The sequence below is a fragment of the Elephas maximus genome, chromosome 17 (assembly GCF_024166365.1).
Source record: "Elephas maximus indicus isolate mEleMax1 chromosome 17, mEleMax1 primary haplotype, whole genome shotgun sequence".
Classification (NCBI taxonomy): domain Eukaryota; kingdom Metazoa; phylum Chordata; class Mammalia; order Proboscidea; family Elephantidae; genus Elephas; species Elephas maximus.
In genome coordinates, this window is record NC_064835.1 from 62,072,496 (window position 1) to 62,089,003 (window position 16,508).

Here is a 16,508-nt window from a genome sequence, read left to right on the forward strand (position 1 = left end):
ATCAGAATTAGGTGAGATGATAGAACTCAGAAAAGAATTAAAAAATGAATGAGAAAAAGTCAGAAATGAAGACTAAACTAAAAGGACCAGTAGAAGAGTGAATAAGCATAATGAATAATGGCTTAAGAGAAATAAAACATAAAAAGAGGAAACTTTTAAAAATAAAGAAAAAGTTAAGAAGGGTTCTAGAGAAAATGGCAAGTATTGGACATAGTCAACGAAGATCTAACTACAGATAAAATCTGTAAAGAAGAAATCCAAAACAGGAGACAGAAGAACTACTAAGCACCATAATTCAAGAAAATTTTTCTAAAATAAAAAATAATTGAAACTTTTTTTTTGGCTTTTCTTTTTTGTTACGGCTCTAAAAATATGTATAACACAGAAGCCACTTATTGAAAGAACACATTGTGTTCCTGATAATATCGACTTAAAACAATCACTACCAAGATTAAAATTACTGCAATTTAAAGAAAGAAAAATGTTTTGTACATTTAGACAAAAAGAGTAAGAGAAAGAAAGATTATCATCAGACTTTTTGAACAGCAATGCCAGAAGAAAACAGAGTAAGATACTCAAGGAAAGGTAATATAATATTTATATTTGGCCATACTGACCATCGAGTATAAAAGACACAGATAAACTGTGATCATACTGCAAGGCCTCCGGCAGTATTGATCCCAATGACCCTTTTCTAAGAAATCTTCCAGAAAGTAGGTTCTGACCACCAAAATGAGAGGCATCAAGAGAAGGACTGGTGGTGAGGATTAAACAAATAGTTTTTTCTTAGTAGAGCTAAGACTAAATGAAGATTAAAAGAGAGTATATATAATTAATGACTATCTGTTGTGGTAAAACCAAAACCCACTGCCGTCGAGTCGATTCCGACTCATAGCGACCCTATAGGACAGAGTAGATCTGCCCCGTAGAGTTTCCAAGGAGCGCCTGGTGGATTAGAACTGCCGACCTTTTGGTTAGCAGCCGTAGCACTTAACCACTACGCCACCAGGGTTTCATCTGTTGTGATAAGTATAGTGTAATTAACAGTGGAGGAGAGGGGTTGAATGCTGACGAAAATGTTAACTGTTTTAAGTAATTACATTGGTAGTCCTATATTCGAGTTGTTATTCCTTAGGTGACGTCAAGTCAGCTCCTACTCATAGTGACCCATGTACAACAGAACAAAATATTGCCCGATCCTATGTCATCCTCACAATTGTTGCTATGTTGGAGTCCATTGTTGCAGCTACTGTGTCAGTCTGTATCATTGAGGGTCTTCCTCTTTTTCACTGACCCTCTACCAAGCATGATGTCCTTCTCCAGTCTAAAGTAAGTGAGAAGAAGTCTCACCATCCTTGCTTCTAAGGAGCATCCTGGCTGTAATTCTTCCAAGACAGATTTGTTCATTCTTCTGGCAGTCCATGGTATAATCAATATTCCTTGCCAATACCATAATTTTATTATCCTCTGTGTCCTTGAGTACCAGGATTCTCCATATGGAATAGATTCAGATATAAAATTGAAGGCTTTGGCAGAATCTTGCAGTCTTGCAGAGACTGGAGGAACCCCCGAGACTATGGCCCCCCGACGCCCTGCTAACTCAGAACTGAAGCCACTCCTAAAGTCCACTTTTCTGCCAAAGATCAGACAGGCCTATAAAACAAACAATAACACATGTGAGGAACATGCTTCTTAGTTCAGTCAAGTATATGAGACCAAATGGGCAACACCTGCCCTAAAGCAAAGATGAGAAGGCAGAAAGGGACAGGACACCTGGATGAATGGACACAGGCAATCCAGGGTGTAAAGGGAAATGGGGTGATTGTAACCAACGTCACAAAGCAATTTGTGCATAAATTTTTGAATGAAAAACTAGTTTGTGCTGTAAACTTTCACTTAAAACACAATAAAATTAAAAAAAAATCTTATAGTCTTAGACTGAAATTGGAAGGATTACTATGAACTCATGAGATTTTTACAAATGTATATTGACTACTTTTATACACCTAAAAGGTCTAGAAATGATAACCAACTCAGCAGCAATGAGCATACCTACTTCCAAGATTGTGGTCTTTTTTTAAATTTTATTTTTTATTGCGCTTTAAGTGAAAGTTTACAAATCAAGTCAGTATCTCATACAAAAATTTATGTGCGCCTTGCTATATATTACTAGTTGCTCTCCCCCTAACGAGACAGCACACTTCTCTCCACCCTGTATTCCCCTTGTCCATTCAGCCAGCTTCTGTCCCCCTCTGCCTTCTCATCGCCCCTCCAGACAGGAGCTGCCCACATAGTCTCAAGTGTCTACTTGACCCAAGAAACTCACTCCTCACCAGTATAGTTTTCTATCTTATGTTGTTGTTGTTGTTAGGTGCGGTAGAGTAGGTTTCTATTCATAGTGACCCTATGCACAACAGAATGAAACACTGCCCAGTCCTGCACCATCCCCACAATCATTGTTATGCTTGAGCCTGTCGTTGCAGCCACCGTGTCAACCCACCTTGTTGAGGATCTTCCCCTTTTCCTCTGACCCTGTATTTTACCAAGCATGATGTCCTTCTCTGGGGACTGATCCCTCCTGACAACATGACCGAAGTATGTAAGACACAGTCTCACCATCCTTGCTTCTAAGCAGCATTCTGGTTGTTCTTCTTCCAAGACAGATTTGTTTGTTCTTTTGGCAGTCCATGGTATATTCAATATCCTTTGCCAACGCCACAATTCAAAAGCGTCAATTCTTCTTTGGTCTTCCTTATTCATTGTCCAGCTTTCACATGCATATGATGCAGTTGGAAATACCATGGCTTGGGTCAGGCGCACCTCAGTCTTCAAGGTGTTTTTCAACACTTTAAAGAGGTGCTTTGCAGCAGATTTGCCCAATGCAATGCGTCTTTTGATTTCTTGACTGCTGCTTCCATGGTTGATTACGGATTCGAGTAAAATGAAATCCTCGACAGCTTCAATCTTTTCTCCATTTATCATGATGTTGCTTACTGGTCCAGTTGTGAGGGTTTTTCTTTATGTTGAGGTGTAATTCATACTGAAGGCTGTGGTCTTTGATCTTCATTAGTAAGTGCTTCAAGTCCTCTTCACTTTCAGCAAGCAAGGTTGTCTCATCTGCATACTACAGGTTGTTAATGAGTCTTCCTCCGATTCTGATGCCCCGTTCTTCTTCATATAGTCCAGCTTCTCGGATTATTTGCTTAGCATACAGATTGAATAGGTATGGTGAAAGGATACAACCCTGACGCACCCCTTTGCTGACTTTAAACCTCTCCGTATCCCCTTGTTCTGTCTGAACAACTGCCTCTTGATCTCTGTACAGGTTTTATCTTATAGTCCAGTCCAACCGCTATCTGAAGGGTTGGCTTTGGGAATGGCTCCAGTATTGGGCTAACAGAAGGTATGGGTACCATGACCTCCGGGTTCCTTCTAGTCTCAGTCAGACCATTAAGTCTGTTTTTTTTTACAAGAATTTGAGGTCTGCATCCCACTGCTCTTCTGCTCCATCAGGGATTCTCTGTTGTGTTCCATTTCAGAGAAGTCACTGGTTGTAGCCAAGGCACCATCTAGTTCTTTTGGTCTCAGGCTGATATAGTTTCTGATTTACATGGCCCTTTCTGTCTCTTGAACTGATAATTACCTTGTGTCTTTGGTGTTCTTCATTCTTCTTTGCTCCAGGTGGGTTGAGACCAATCGATGCATGTTAGAGGCTGTGGGTCTAGAGTTTAAAACTCTAGACCCACTCATCAAAGTGGGATGCAGAATGTTATCTTAATAGACTTTATCATGCCAATTGACCTAGTCATCCCCTGAAATCATGGTCCCCAGACCCCCGCCCACGCTACTCTGGCCTTCAAAGCATTCGATTTATTCAGGAAATTTCTTTGCTTTTGGTTTAGTCCAGTTGTGCTGACACCTCCTGCATTGCATGTTGTCTTTCCCTTCACCTAAAATAATTCTTGTCTACTATCTAATTAGTGTAAGACTGTGGTCTTGAAATACTATTTCCTGTTAAAAGAAACCGAAGCTTCTTGGAGAAAGGGCTGATTCCAGGTCTGAGGTAGGAAATGTCCCTGATGAGCCCGGAGCACCTTGTAATACCATATAGCAAGGGAAGTTACCAAAAACAACTAGGGTCTCGTTAAAGGAGCTCAAGAGTCAATTTAAAGAGGCTCCTACTGGCCAAAGATGGCACAATTTGAGCTTCAAAAAGGATAATCGCAATGGATTGAAACCCATGAAATGTTTTAAATCTGTGAGTTCATAATGATATTAAAAGCAAACAACTAATTGGTCACCTTCAGAAAATGACAGGAAACAAATTCATTATCTTCAAAATTGGTAAATAAAGGGGAAAAGTCAAGTGTTTATCTTATCTGTCTTAGACGTACCACAGTAACCAAGTAGTAGGTGAGGGGAAGCTTTACTTTATATATGTGGTCCAGCTAATAAATGAAAAAGAAATGATAGAATACCATCATTTTGCAACTGCCAGTGAATTAATTAACTGGCATTGAGTGGAAACAACTGCTAACTTCACAAAATGAGAAACAACAGACATTTTTTCTCTCTGTATGAAAAACCACCACACCACCTACAGAGGATCAAGCCTCCGGAATTCTGCAATTCAGCTACCAATTTGTAGGAAATGCAGAGGACAGAGGACCATGTTAAATTGCAGCAGAAGAATCCCATCAGCAAAATCCACCCTATAGGACACTGTATAGGTCAAATGATCAAGTTCTTTGACAGATAAATTGAGGAAGAAATTGTAGGAAGAAAAAAAATTAAAATACAGACTTTTAAAAAGGCATGATTAAACCATAATATTTGGAGATGCAGTCATGGATGATAAAACCTAAAGAAATACAAAGAATTGATTACTATAAAAGTCAGGATATGAATACTTTTGGGTAGAGAGAGGGGTTCGTGATTGGAGAGTATCTAGAGTGGCTGATAAAGCTTTATTTTTTCATCTGGGTGGCAGTACAAGGCTGGCCTGCTTGTATTCATTTAGCTATACTTTTTTGGTGTAGTTTCTCTATCTGTGTTTTATATTACAAAAAAGTGGTTCCTGTTTAGGCAGCACTGAGTTTCTGTTTATGGTGACAGAAAACTTATCAGTTGATACTGGTGATGGTTGCACACCATGATTGATGTAATTGGTGTCACTGAACTGTACATGCAAAAAATGTTGAATTGGTAAATGTTGTGTTATCCGTATTTTTACAACAATAAAAAGAACGACAAAACAAACAAAAAATGTGGTTAAAAAAGATTGGATATGAACCAGAGACTCCACCAGACTGAGACCAGAAGAACTAGATGGTGCCTGGCTACCACCAATGACTACCCTGACAGGGAACACAACAGAGAGTTCCCAACAGAGTAGGAGAAAAACGTAGAACAGAACTCGAATACATGTAAAAAGACTAGACTTAATGGTCTGACAGAGACTGGAGAAACCCCCAAAACCATGGCCCCAGGATGCTCTGTTAACCCAGAGCTGAAACCATTCCTGAAGCCCACTCTTTGGACAAAGGTTAGGCAGGTCTATAAAACAAAAAAGAATACATTTGAGGAACATGCTTCTTAGTTTAACCAAATATACAAGACCAAATGGGTATCCCTTGTTCAAAAGCAGGATGAGAAGGCAGGAAGGGACAGGAACTGGTCAAATAGAAACAGGGAACCCAGGGTGAAAAGGGGGAGTGTGTTGTCAAATTATGGTGATTGTAACCAATGTCACAAAACAATATGTGCATAAATTTCTGAATTAAAATTAACTTGAGCTGTAAACTTTCACTTACAGCACAATAAAAAAAAGATTGGATGATTTTTTTAAACTGATAAATTTGTAACTTTAAGATTTATAATTAATCCAGACTAGGCAAACCCATAGAGACAGAAAATAAATAAGTAGTTGCCTGGGGCTAGGGGTTGGGGAAAAGGGGAGTGACTGTTAATGGATATGGGATTTCTTTGGGGGTGATGAAAATGTTCTGGAATTAGATAGTAGTGATGTTCGCACAACTTTGTGAATTTACTAAAAACCACTCAATTGTACACTTTAAAAGAGTGAATTTTATGGTATGTGAATTATATATCAATGAAAAAAGATGTATAATTAAATATTACACTGGTTAAAGAATTCAGGCTCTTAAGAATAAACAGGACAGTTCTGAAAAGAGTAATTCAGATGCAGACAGGAATTTAGTATACCTTAAAAGTGACATTTCCAATCAGTGGGATAAATTATTGGGTAAATTGTAATAGATAAATGTTGCAGTCAAAAAGATTTCTCTGTAAGGATCTACAAAATGGCAAAAGTAGATGACTTTAGGGAGGGAAAATGAGTAGCTGGGGAACTTCGGAAAAAGATGACTTTCCACTGAATATTCACTTGTACCTTTTGAATATTCTATCATGTGAATCTATCGCCTTTGAAGTCTAACTGCGAGAGTTCAAGTCTCAGCTGCAGCAGTTGCTAGCTCTTAATCTTGGACAAATTTTTGACACTCACTCACCAAGCCTATCTCTTTACCTGTAAAATAGGGTTAGTAATACTCTGAAAACCCTTACCCTAGTGTTGCCCGGTACAGAAGAAATTCTCAATAAATGTAAATTACCATTGGAAACAGCCCAAATGTCCAAGGACTGATGAATGACCCAATACGGTATATCCATACAATGGAATATTATGCAGCCATATAAAGGAATGAAATGCCGATACATGCTATGACATGGATGAACCTTGAAAACATTATGCTAAGTAAAAGAAGCCAGACAGAAGGCCACATATTGCATGATTGCATTTATATTAAATGTCCATAATAGGCAAATCTATACAAACAGAAAAGTAGATTAGTGGTTGCCAAAGGCTGAGTGTGTTACCACAAATCGCTGGTTTGAGCTGCCTGCTGCAAAGCCAATACTGAGAGAGGAGGAGGTAAGCAAATAAGAGGGCTTTTATTGAATACTGGTATTCAAGAGATGGGGGGAGGGGGTTAAGTTTCTCCCAAATTCTAATTCTAAAGAGCTACTGGGAGTTTTATACGGGGAAGGTCAGGGTTACCTAATGTTTTGAGCGCGTAGTCTATAGATGGTCTTATACATCACAAAACAACTACAAGAAACTATTATACTAAAGATATGCCTGTCAGACATGTGGATTCTAATCAGTATGTTTGTAACAGGCTGAAAAAATTCAAGTTAAGAATCTCTCTGCTAGTGGGCTAGTGGAACTGTTCTGCCAAGTCTGCTCTGGCTGAGATAGGGAGCAAGAAAAAAAGTTGTAGATTAAAAACGTCAGGAGGCTTTTCTAGCTGCTGTCTTATAGGCTGAAGGCCATTTCTCAAGAGAACAAAGGAGAGAGACCAAGGCCACAGGAGCTGAGAGAGCTCCACACCCCTTTGGAAGAGACCGGTGCAGCTGGTGTCATAAAAAAATGTTTTTAGAGATTACGTAAAGCATCATTATGGTGTTAGTTACGTCAAGTTCTCAATCGCCCATTGTGATTAGGAGAAAACATGTTGTAAGGTATCAGGGTGTTTGTTAAGAGCCGAACAGGCTTCTCAGCCATATCTCGAACAGAACCGGCGCCATTGTTGATCACAGCTTATACAGCTATACTAAAACAAACAAGGAAATACATTCTCTTTACTTTAATATTAAAGGACTGGAGAAAATGTATTTTTTCTACTTCAAGTGGAGGGGGAAATGGGAAATAGGAGTGACTGTTAGTGGGTATGCAGGTTTCTTTTTGGGATTATGGAATTATGACAGTAGTGATAGTTGTATATCCTTGTGAATTTACTAAACGCCACTGAATTGGACACTTTTAAATGGTGAATTTTTTTGCATGTGACATATTTCTAACAAAACCCACTAATTTTTCCTGTAGTGACTCTCTACAACCCCGCCTCCCCCACCCTCCCGGCTCGCACTCCCTCTAACTGCTCCACGTGGCGTCCAAGGAGCCCCTTGGGACCGTTGGGCGCCTGCGTCCTGCTGTGTTTGGCGCGAGGACCCAGTGCGCAGGCGCTCCCACAGCCCCCACCGGGTGGAAATGGACGTTTGAAGCCGGTTTTTCTCGTGCGCTTCGGTTAATGGCGGCGATCCGGAAAGGCGGCGCGCGACCGGGATGGTGGAGGAGGACATGGCGGGCCCTTCAAGATAGTATTTAGGCCCCTGCATGCGCTTTACAAGTTTGATATCGTCAACCCGTGACCTCCGGATGCTGTGCTCTGAAAGCCAGGTTGGGCCACCTCCCGAGCCTTGCAAACACTGGACTCTGAGGGGATTGGCCTCACGTTAGGTCTTGCTTCTCCGTATGCAATGTGACCTCAGCCCATTGCTGAGCCCAATATGACCTCAGCTCCCTAGTAAAGTGGTACAGTGACACTGGCCTTGCTTCTTGTTGTGAAGGTTAATTGAAGTAGCATGCCTAAAGGCCCCGAGGACAAGTGTTTTAGTAAATGGTGTTTTATATTCCAGGTCCTATTCTTCTAGGTAGGCCGCATTCTGCTGCAGTTCACTTGGCTAGGCCCCAAAGTTATCAGCTGCCCCCGGGTTAATTCTGAGCACTTGCTACTCCCTAGTAGGTTCTTCTGTGTTTTGTATTCATCTTTGCCAGCTATAACCATCCTTGTAAAAGGCAACCCAAACCTGTTGGAGGTGTGTCCTGAATCCTCTTTGCTTTCTAAAATAGCTATCTGATAGGCCATGAAGGTCTCCATGAAAGACTTTTAAATTTCTCCTGGTCAACCCAGACTCATCTTTTGCCATCTTTTAACTTTACCCAAATTTTATTCTTTTCTTTTAGTCTAACCTCGGATCCTGCTTCTTACCTCTGCCGTTTCCCCCACCTTTGTTTTTTTATAATCTAAAACTCTCTCCCCTTTTGGCCTTGATAGTCTTGGACCAACTTCTTTATTCTTTCCTCAGTGCTTATTCTCTTTCCCCTATTCTCCCATCCAAATTCCTCTTCCTTATAATGCAGCCTTTGATTCTACCCCCACCAAAGAAATACAACCATTAACAGTGTCTCAAAACTCAAAAGTCTTTTTATTCCTCATCTATTAATTCTATTACATTTCTTTATTCAATTAAGTTTTTAACCTAGAAAATAAATATAGAATTTTATATTTATCTATATATGTGTATGTGGAAAAACAGCTGGTACTCAAAGTGGCACGAAAAATCCTAACAGCTCTTATTATATTGCATAACCATAAAATCGAGCATTTTCTAGGTCTTTCTCCCTCTCAATGAAAAACTGTACTTTCCCCAAAGAGGTGTATTTGGCAGCATTCTCACGTTCTTGTTGAGCCTTCCTCTTCATGGCCTCACGCTCTGGCCTCTGCTCTTCTGTGATGGGGGTTGACATTACTGGCTCAGGAACATTGGGTTTCCTCCATGGAATTGGTTGGAAGCAGAAGTCTTGTAGTAGAAACTGGTTTTGAGACTTAGGTGGGGACTGTGTCTTGGTCACAACAGGGGGAACAGGCTCCCGCTGGAGAGAAGTGCAAGTTGATGTTTTGTAGGGTGTAGGCCTAGAAGCAGCAGACTGAGGAACACTGGGCCGGGTAGGGTTGGTCAAACCTGGTTGGGCCTGGTTGGTTGAAACTGGACGAGCTGGTCTAGCAGGACCCGTCCACGATGGATTGGCAGGAGCTGGCCGGGATGGATCGATTGCACCTGGTTGAACTGAGTTAGGACCAGGCCGAGGAGGGTGAGCCACAGAAGGCCGATGTGAAGCCAGGAACTGTGGTCTCCGAGGAACAGGTCGAGCTTGAGGCTTGTCCAAGGTCGGAAAAGGCAAAGGTACCAACTTGACCTTCCCAGGAGGTGGCAGCTCATACTGGGATGGAGATGGACACTCTTTCTCAGCGCTGCCATCTGGTTTCTGGGCTTTGACTTGAGTTTTCTCAGGACCTTTTCCGTCACGTGGGGTATTCAGCCATGGTTTGATAGCTGGGGATGGCCGGGGGTCTTTGGTGTTGCTTGAGTTTCCCAGGACTCGGGAAGAGGAGAGCCCAGTTTTCTTATCATTCTTCTTTCCCAGTGCATGGAAAACCTGCACAGACTCCAGCATATGCATGCTCAGGCAGCTTCGAGGCTTCTTAAAAGTCTCTTGGCTAAACTCAAGTTGATTTTTCTTCCGCTTCATCCTGGGAATGGTTGGCTTCTCTTCTGCCTTCACTTTGTTTCCTGACTGCTTACTGTCTTCAGCTTTCTTGGAGTTGTTTTCTCTGGTCCTTTTGGTCTTTTCCTGCCCATGGCCCTTAGTTTTGCTGCTCCTGCTGGATACAGCTTTTTGAGATTTGCTGTTAGAATGCTTAGCAATATTCACAGGAGCCCTGTCACTGGCTTCTGCATGGGAAACAATCACTTCTCCCTCTGGGTTCTTTGCTTGGATTTTGGCCTTGGGAGCACCAGTGATAGGCTCAGAGGCTTTGCGTTTGTTCTTCCTGACTTGATCAGAGGAACTCTTTTTCATGCTTGACTTTTCCTGCCCCTGATTCACCTCGATGGTTTTGGTATCTTTGGTTTTAATTGCCTTGGGATCCTTGGACTGATCAAAGTCTTTCAAGGAATTGAAGAGCTGAGGAAGGTGAATATCCTCCACCAGTGTAGTGATACCTGCAAAACCACTGGTAGACTCAATGCCATTTTCAAGTGTTCCCTGGTCTTCAAGACTCAGGCTGTTCTTTCCCAGATCAACGTTTTCAGAACCAGACTGTTCCTCTTGACTGAGGGGATCAATGCAAGCCAGAAGCTGGTGAATATCAGGAATTTCTAAAGGGAGTAGTGGAGGATCTTGGTTTTCTATTGGGATCTGGTAGGCATCCAGAAGTTTTGGAGGCTTGCTTTTAATCTCATCCAAATTCTTATTCTCTGTTTGTTCCTGGCTTGGAGCTGGAGGCAGTGCAAGGAGATTACTAGAACTCTGGACTGGAGCTATCACTGGAATATCCCCAAGCTCAGGTGGTGGGTTACTCTCAAGTATCTGGATATTTCTGCCACTGCAGGACTTGGGAAATTCTGGAGTTTGTGGCAGACAAAATGTCTGACTTGGAGGTTGCAGTCCCAGGGAAGTCTCCATCCCCAGGGAAGTTTCCATCACTACAAAGGAATCAAGGAAGAAGTCACTCAGCCCCTGGTAAGTGAGATGCTCCCCCTACATACCAGCAGAGAATCAGGCACCTTCCCCAACAATGAGCAAGGCTCTCTACAAGCTCTTCTTAAGAACCATCAACAGGACCCTGTTTAGAAACCAGGAGGCTGCTGTTCTAGTTCTGACCCATGATGATTTGATGTCATTGTTTCTTGGCTTTCTTTGTATTTCTCGTTATAAATCAAATAAATAATATGAAGATAACTTAAAAATATTAAGTGTTTTTTAAAATAAAGCCTGGCATTCTCATGTAGGGTCCCTTCTGTTCTCTCCATTCTCCTGAGAGAGTAAGAATACTTCATGTCATGGACTAAGGACAGGGAGATGAGCTCTTCCTTATAAGATATGTAAACAAAGACGAGAGTCAGTACCTGCTTGCTTTAGACAGAGTATCTGAACACAAGGTTTTAAATTCTGGTGTAAATTAAGGATGTGAGGGAAAGTTAAACTGGCACCACTACAATAAAAGTTTGGAAGAGCCTTCCAAAGAGACTAAAGATCAGAGAAGGGAGTTAATTACAGTGTGGTGGGGCAGGGGAACTGATCAGCTAGGGCAGTGGATAGTATCCCTTGGTATGCTCTTAAGGTTCTCTTATATGTAGTGTAATGGGACATTACAGTGTCCCGCCTGTATTAGGTGTTCTTACATGAAGTTTGGAAACGTTGGAGAGCACTGAATGAGGGTAGTGTTTAGTCTCACTGTCTACCTATCTGTGGACTCACCACTTCCCAGCTGCAAATTTGATCCTCCTTCTGAATGCTGACATTATTCCTCCCCCTTCTTGCTCTTTCTACTCACCTTGAAAACTTGTTTCCACGACGGGTTGAGCAGACACGGAATAGTAAATTCCAGAGCTGGAGGCTGGTGGTAGGGCATTTGTGGGCTGAACCTCCTTTAGTACCATTACCATTTCTGGTTGAGGGGCAGAGGCTCTACCTCCTGTGTATGACACAGAGCAGTAGGATTGCAGGCAGGGGCCAAGTTCTCCTGATAGTAGGGGCCCCAGTGTGCCTTGATTATAGTAGTATACCTGGCTCCCTTCCGGGTAGGGAAGTGACAAGCTATGTCCCTGATTTGATGTTCCCTGAACAAGGGTAGCAGACAGTGATGGATACAGAGGGACCATGGTATTGGTATCTGAAGTTTTGTCATACTGAGCTGCCATGGGCATGGAAGAAATAGATGTGCCCTGGTCAATGACAGTGACAGTGAAGTCCCTGAGTGAAGATGACTTCTCAGTGCTTCCTGTGATATCCCACTCAAAAATACCTGGGTAGGAGGCAGATGAAGTGGAGATCTGGCTCTGGCCAGAAACTCCAGACAACATGGTTGTGCTAGAATGTTGGTAAAGGTAGGCACTACCCATGAGTGGTTGGAAGGAGGTGCTAGAGGCTGATGGCAGTAGCCATGCCGAGCTGACAGCTGGAGCAGAGACTCTGGAGAGGTTGCAGACGCTTCCTGTTAGGGGAGCCGCATCGCTCACCACAGGAAGAGAGAGCTGCAGAGAACTTGGAGTTCCAAGCAAAGATGAATTTTGGAAATTCTCTGTAGGAAACAAGAGAGTAGTGAAAAACCACTGAGACTGATAAATTCTCACTATGTTTGAGGAACAACCTTAAAGTTGTTGCAATTAGAAAGGCTCAAGTACCCAATGCTAAATGAGATGCCAAAACCCAAACTTTATGATGGTTGTACTATGATATTGGTACTATTCTGCATCAACTGCCTATGCTTCCAACTTGGGCACAGATATGCAGAAGACCCAACTAGTTTGGCTGATACACTGTTCTCTAGGCTGAAAGCAACCTTCTCCCTGCCCTGTCTTTCCCTTGAGCCTGTACTAGTATTGACCCATATTCTATTTCCTAGAATTGAAGTATTTTAGGGTATGGAGGTCCTGAGATAACTTCTGTTCCAATACTCTCATTTTACAGATGAGAAAACTGAGACTCTAAGAGGTCAGATGACTTGTTCAAATTCTTCTGTTATGTTTGAGCATTACCAGGTTACAGAACCTAGGTATCCTGACTCCCTTACCAGAACTCTACCAGAAACTGAGAGAAACAGAACTTTTAATATAGACTTTTTTTGAGTCGATTTGAAAACAGTAGAGCTATTGCTGTTGTAATTTTCAGTGCTTATTTTCCTTGTGAAAGTCACAGAACATTTTCAAGAATTCACATATAGTAACCCAGTCCAGTTGATAAATTTAAAAGGTCATTCTTAGGTCAAGCCTGGCTTCTGATCCTAAGCTAAAATGGCTACCTGAGTGGCAGTTTACGCAGCACCCATTTAAGCAATAACTCCTCATTCCCCCCTCCTTCTAGCCCCTGAAAACCATTAATCCACTTTTTTTTCTCTATGCATTTGCCTATTATAGATATTTCTCGTAAGTGGGATCACATAATATTTATTCTTTTGTTTCTGACTCATTTCACTTAGCATAATGTTTTCAAGTTTCATCCATGTTGTAGTATGTGTCATGACTTCATTTCTCTTTATGGCTGAATAATATTTCATTTTATGTATATACCACATTTGTTTATCCATTCATTTGTTGATGGACACTTGGGTTGTTTTCACCTTTTGGCTATTGTGAATAATGCTGCAGTGAACATTGGTGTGCAAGTATCTGTTTAAGTCCCCGCATTCAGTTCTTTTGGGTATATACCTAGGAGTAGAATCACAGGGTCACATGGTAATGCTTTTTGAGGAACCGCCAAATTGTTTTCTACAGAAATTGTACCATTTTACATTCCCAAAAACATGTTTTTGGAAAGAAAAAGGTCATTTAAACTCTCTGAGCTTCAGGTTCCTCATCTATAAAGTGGTTATCACAATGACAGTAACGACAATCATAATAATGCATGCATGAATAAAAGTGATATATTCCTTAGGATTTTTATGAAGGAAGATAACAATAAGTTCTGGAAAGACAAATATACTAATCATGAAAAATGTTTAGCCTCAAATAACTTAAAAAATGTAGGTGTTAATGAAAACTGGAGCATATAGCAAGCATCAAAACATAATAAATTTACTAATAAAGAAGTTCCATACCATCATGCTATATTATTTGAATAGTATTAACCAAAAAGCAGTTCTTAATAGGTGATTTTGAATGGATTTCTCATCAGTACAGACAGAAAATAGATCAGTAAAAGTTGCATAACAAGCATCAGAAAGAAGTAAATGTGAATTTATAGGCAGCTACAATATATATGTAGACAGATATTTCAACAAAACTGGTACAAAGCAGAGAGAAAAATAATAAATATAAAGGAATTGTTTTATCATGCCTGTTCATACTTCTCTGAGTATCACTTATCCAGCAAGTTAACAGATAGTAATCTTAATAGAAATTGATATTTCAGTTAATACAGCCACATAAACAAACAGAAAAAAACAAAAAACACTTAAAATTGTCATAAAGGTTTTTATGTTTATCCTCAAAACCTAGATTATAATCATCTTCACTATCCAGGAAAATGTCCCCAAAGCCAGAAAGCTATTATCACTACTAGAATCCAAAATTAAAAAAAAAAAAAAAAATTATTTAATGTAGGGAATCCCTCCCCACAAATAACTCCACAAAAATTGTTTTAGATAAATATGGAATTAGAAACATGGAGCCTGACTTTTTCTTTTTTTCTTCTTAGGTAGCTAAAGTCTAAAAACAGATGATGACTGTTTACAAGTATGTTTAGTACTTGTAAAGGTGAAAACCAACCCTTATTTGGAACCTACTAATCACACCAAGAAATTTGTCCTTCTGATGTGAGTTAGGAGACATCATATTTTCAAAAACACTTTTAATCTTAAAAGGTAAAACCTCTACGTGGTTTAAAATAGTGACATAACTGAAAACTCTATTTCTGCCTCCCACTCCCCATAACCACTTTTGTTAGTTTCTTGTTTATGGGGCACATCATTTCTAAAACTTACTTCTAAAATGTTTATATTGGAAACTGTCAAGTGCCAACTGTGTTCCAAGAGGCAATAAGGGAAAAAAAACAACTGGGTGTGATTACCTGAGAAGCTGTCTTTTCTAGTGATAGCTTATTCTAGCCTTAGTTTCCTTCTGAGTCCGTTAATCTAAGCATGTTGCCTTGCTCTGAGTAGATTCCACTCTATGGTCTTTCTGCTTTAATTTAAAATCCTTGGTTCTCCCTGACATTCCATCCCAACTACCTCTTTTCCCTTGAGAACTCCTCCACACTCTCCATTTCTTCCATCCTCATGTTTTCTCCCCGTCTTGGCTCCTGTTGGCCTCTGCTTGATGAAAAGAGTCCTGGACAGCCTTTAGACTGGAATCCCTGCCTCATAATAGTCCTGTATTGTCCATCCTCTCTCCCCATTTTCTCTTTTTACCCCGTTTAGATAGAAAATACCAAAACATGTGAATATTACTGTTTGAAGAGCTCTAAATTTGAAATAGCTACAGTTGAAATGTCAGTAGAGAGATCAGCTGAAATATCTTGTCTCTATATATATTGCTAATCTTCTACACCACTTAGGTTTTCTCTCCATTTCTGCTGAAACACTCTCAAGAAGTCTCTGGTTTCATTTTCTGTGTGTGTGCCCTTTGAAACTCAGTATTAGAAAATGAAGGGACCATAGTAGTCAACCAATCTAATGCCTAATAATGTAATAGATGAGGAAGCAGATTCTGAGGGAGATTGAATGACTTATCCAAAGTTACGCAGCTAGTAAATGTCAAATCCAAAACTGAAATTAGGTTTCCAGATTTCTAGTTCAATACTTTCCCCCACTAGTCCATGCTATTTTGACTCCACTATTAAATTTAAGGGGAAAAAATCTAATGAAAAGCTTTGAAAACAATTTCTTTGCTTACCTGACATGGTCAGAGAAGAGGAGACATCAGCTGTAGATACAAGGGTTGAAGAGACAATACTAGAAGGTGTCTTCGTGGCTGAAGCCAAAGACAGCATGTGACCAGTATGAAGGCCACTGGTCACTGGTCACTTGCGATGATCCAAATTTGTTTACAGGCAGCTCTGTGGAAACCCCAAGATTCTACCATATGGCGGTAGGTTTGGTGGGAGAATGAGGTCACAAAGCAGGCAGTTTAAAGGTATGAGATAGCCAATAGGGAGGTCAGATGTCCAGCAAGAAGACGGGATTGGGTGGAGGGATTGGTAGGAGAGCTATAAGGGTCCCTAAATGGCTGAGCTCTGGGGAGGTGAAAACCTACAAGACAGAAGTGGTATTTTCACTTTTCCTAAGCTCCTATGTTAGGGAAATCATCTCAAAGTTTCTTATAGGTGTTCTTTAATATAATAACTAGTATTTAATTATATTGTA

The 16,508-nt window shown here is 40.7% G+C and overlaps 1 protein-coding gene across 1 annotated transcript; it reads right to left on the reverse strand.

Annotated features, from left to right (window-relative positions):
* Positions 1-9,220: 9,220 nt before the first annotated feature.
* C17H2orf78 (chromosome 17 C2orf78 homolog) lies at positions 9,221-16,135 on the reverse strand. Its single transcript, XM_049856918.1, has 3 exons — positions 16,039-16,135; positions 11,982-12,728; positions 9,221-11,130 (listed from the first exon to the last, which is right to left on the reverse strand). The coding sequence occupies exons 1-3, from the start codon at positions 16,133-16,135 to the stop codon at positions 9,221-9,223; spliced, it is 2,754 nt and encodes a 917-aa protein (XP_049712875.1).
* Between the last annotated feature and the right edge of the window lie 373 nt (positions 16,136-16,508).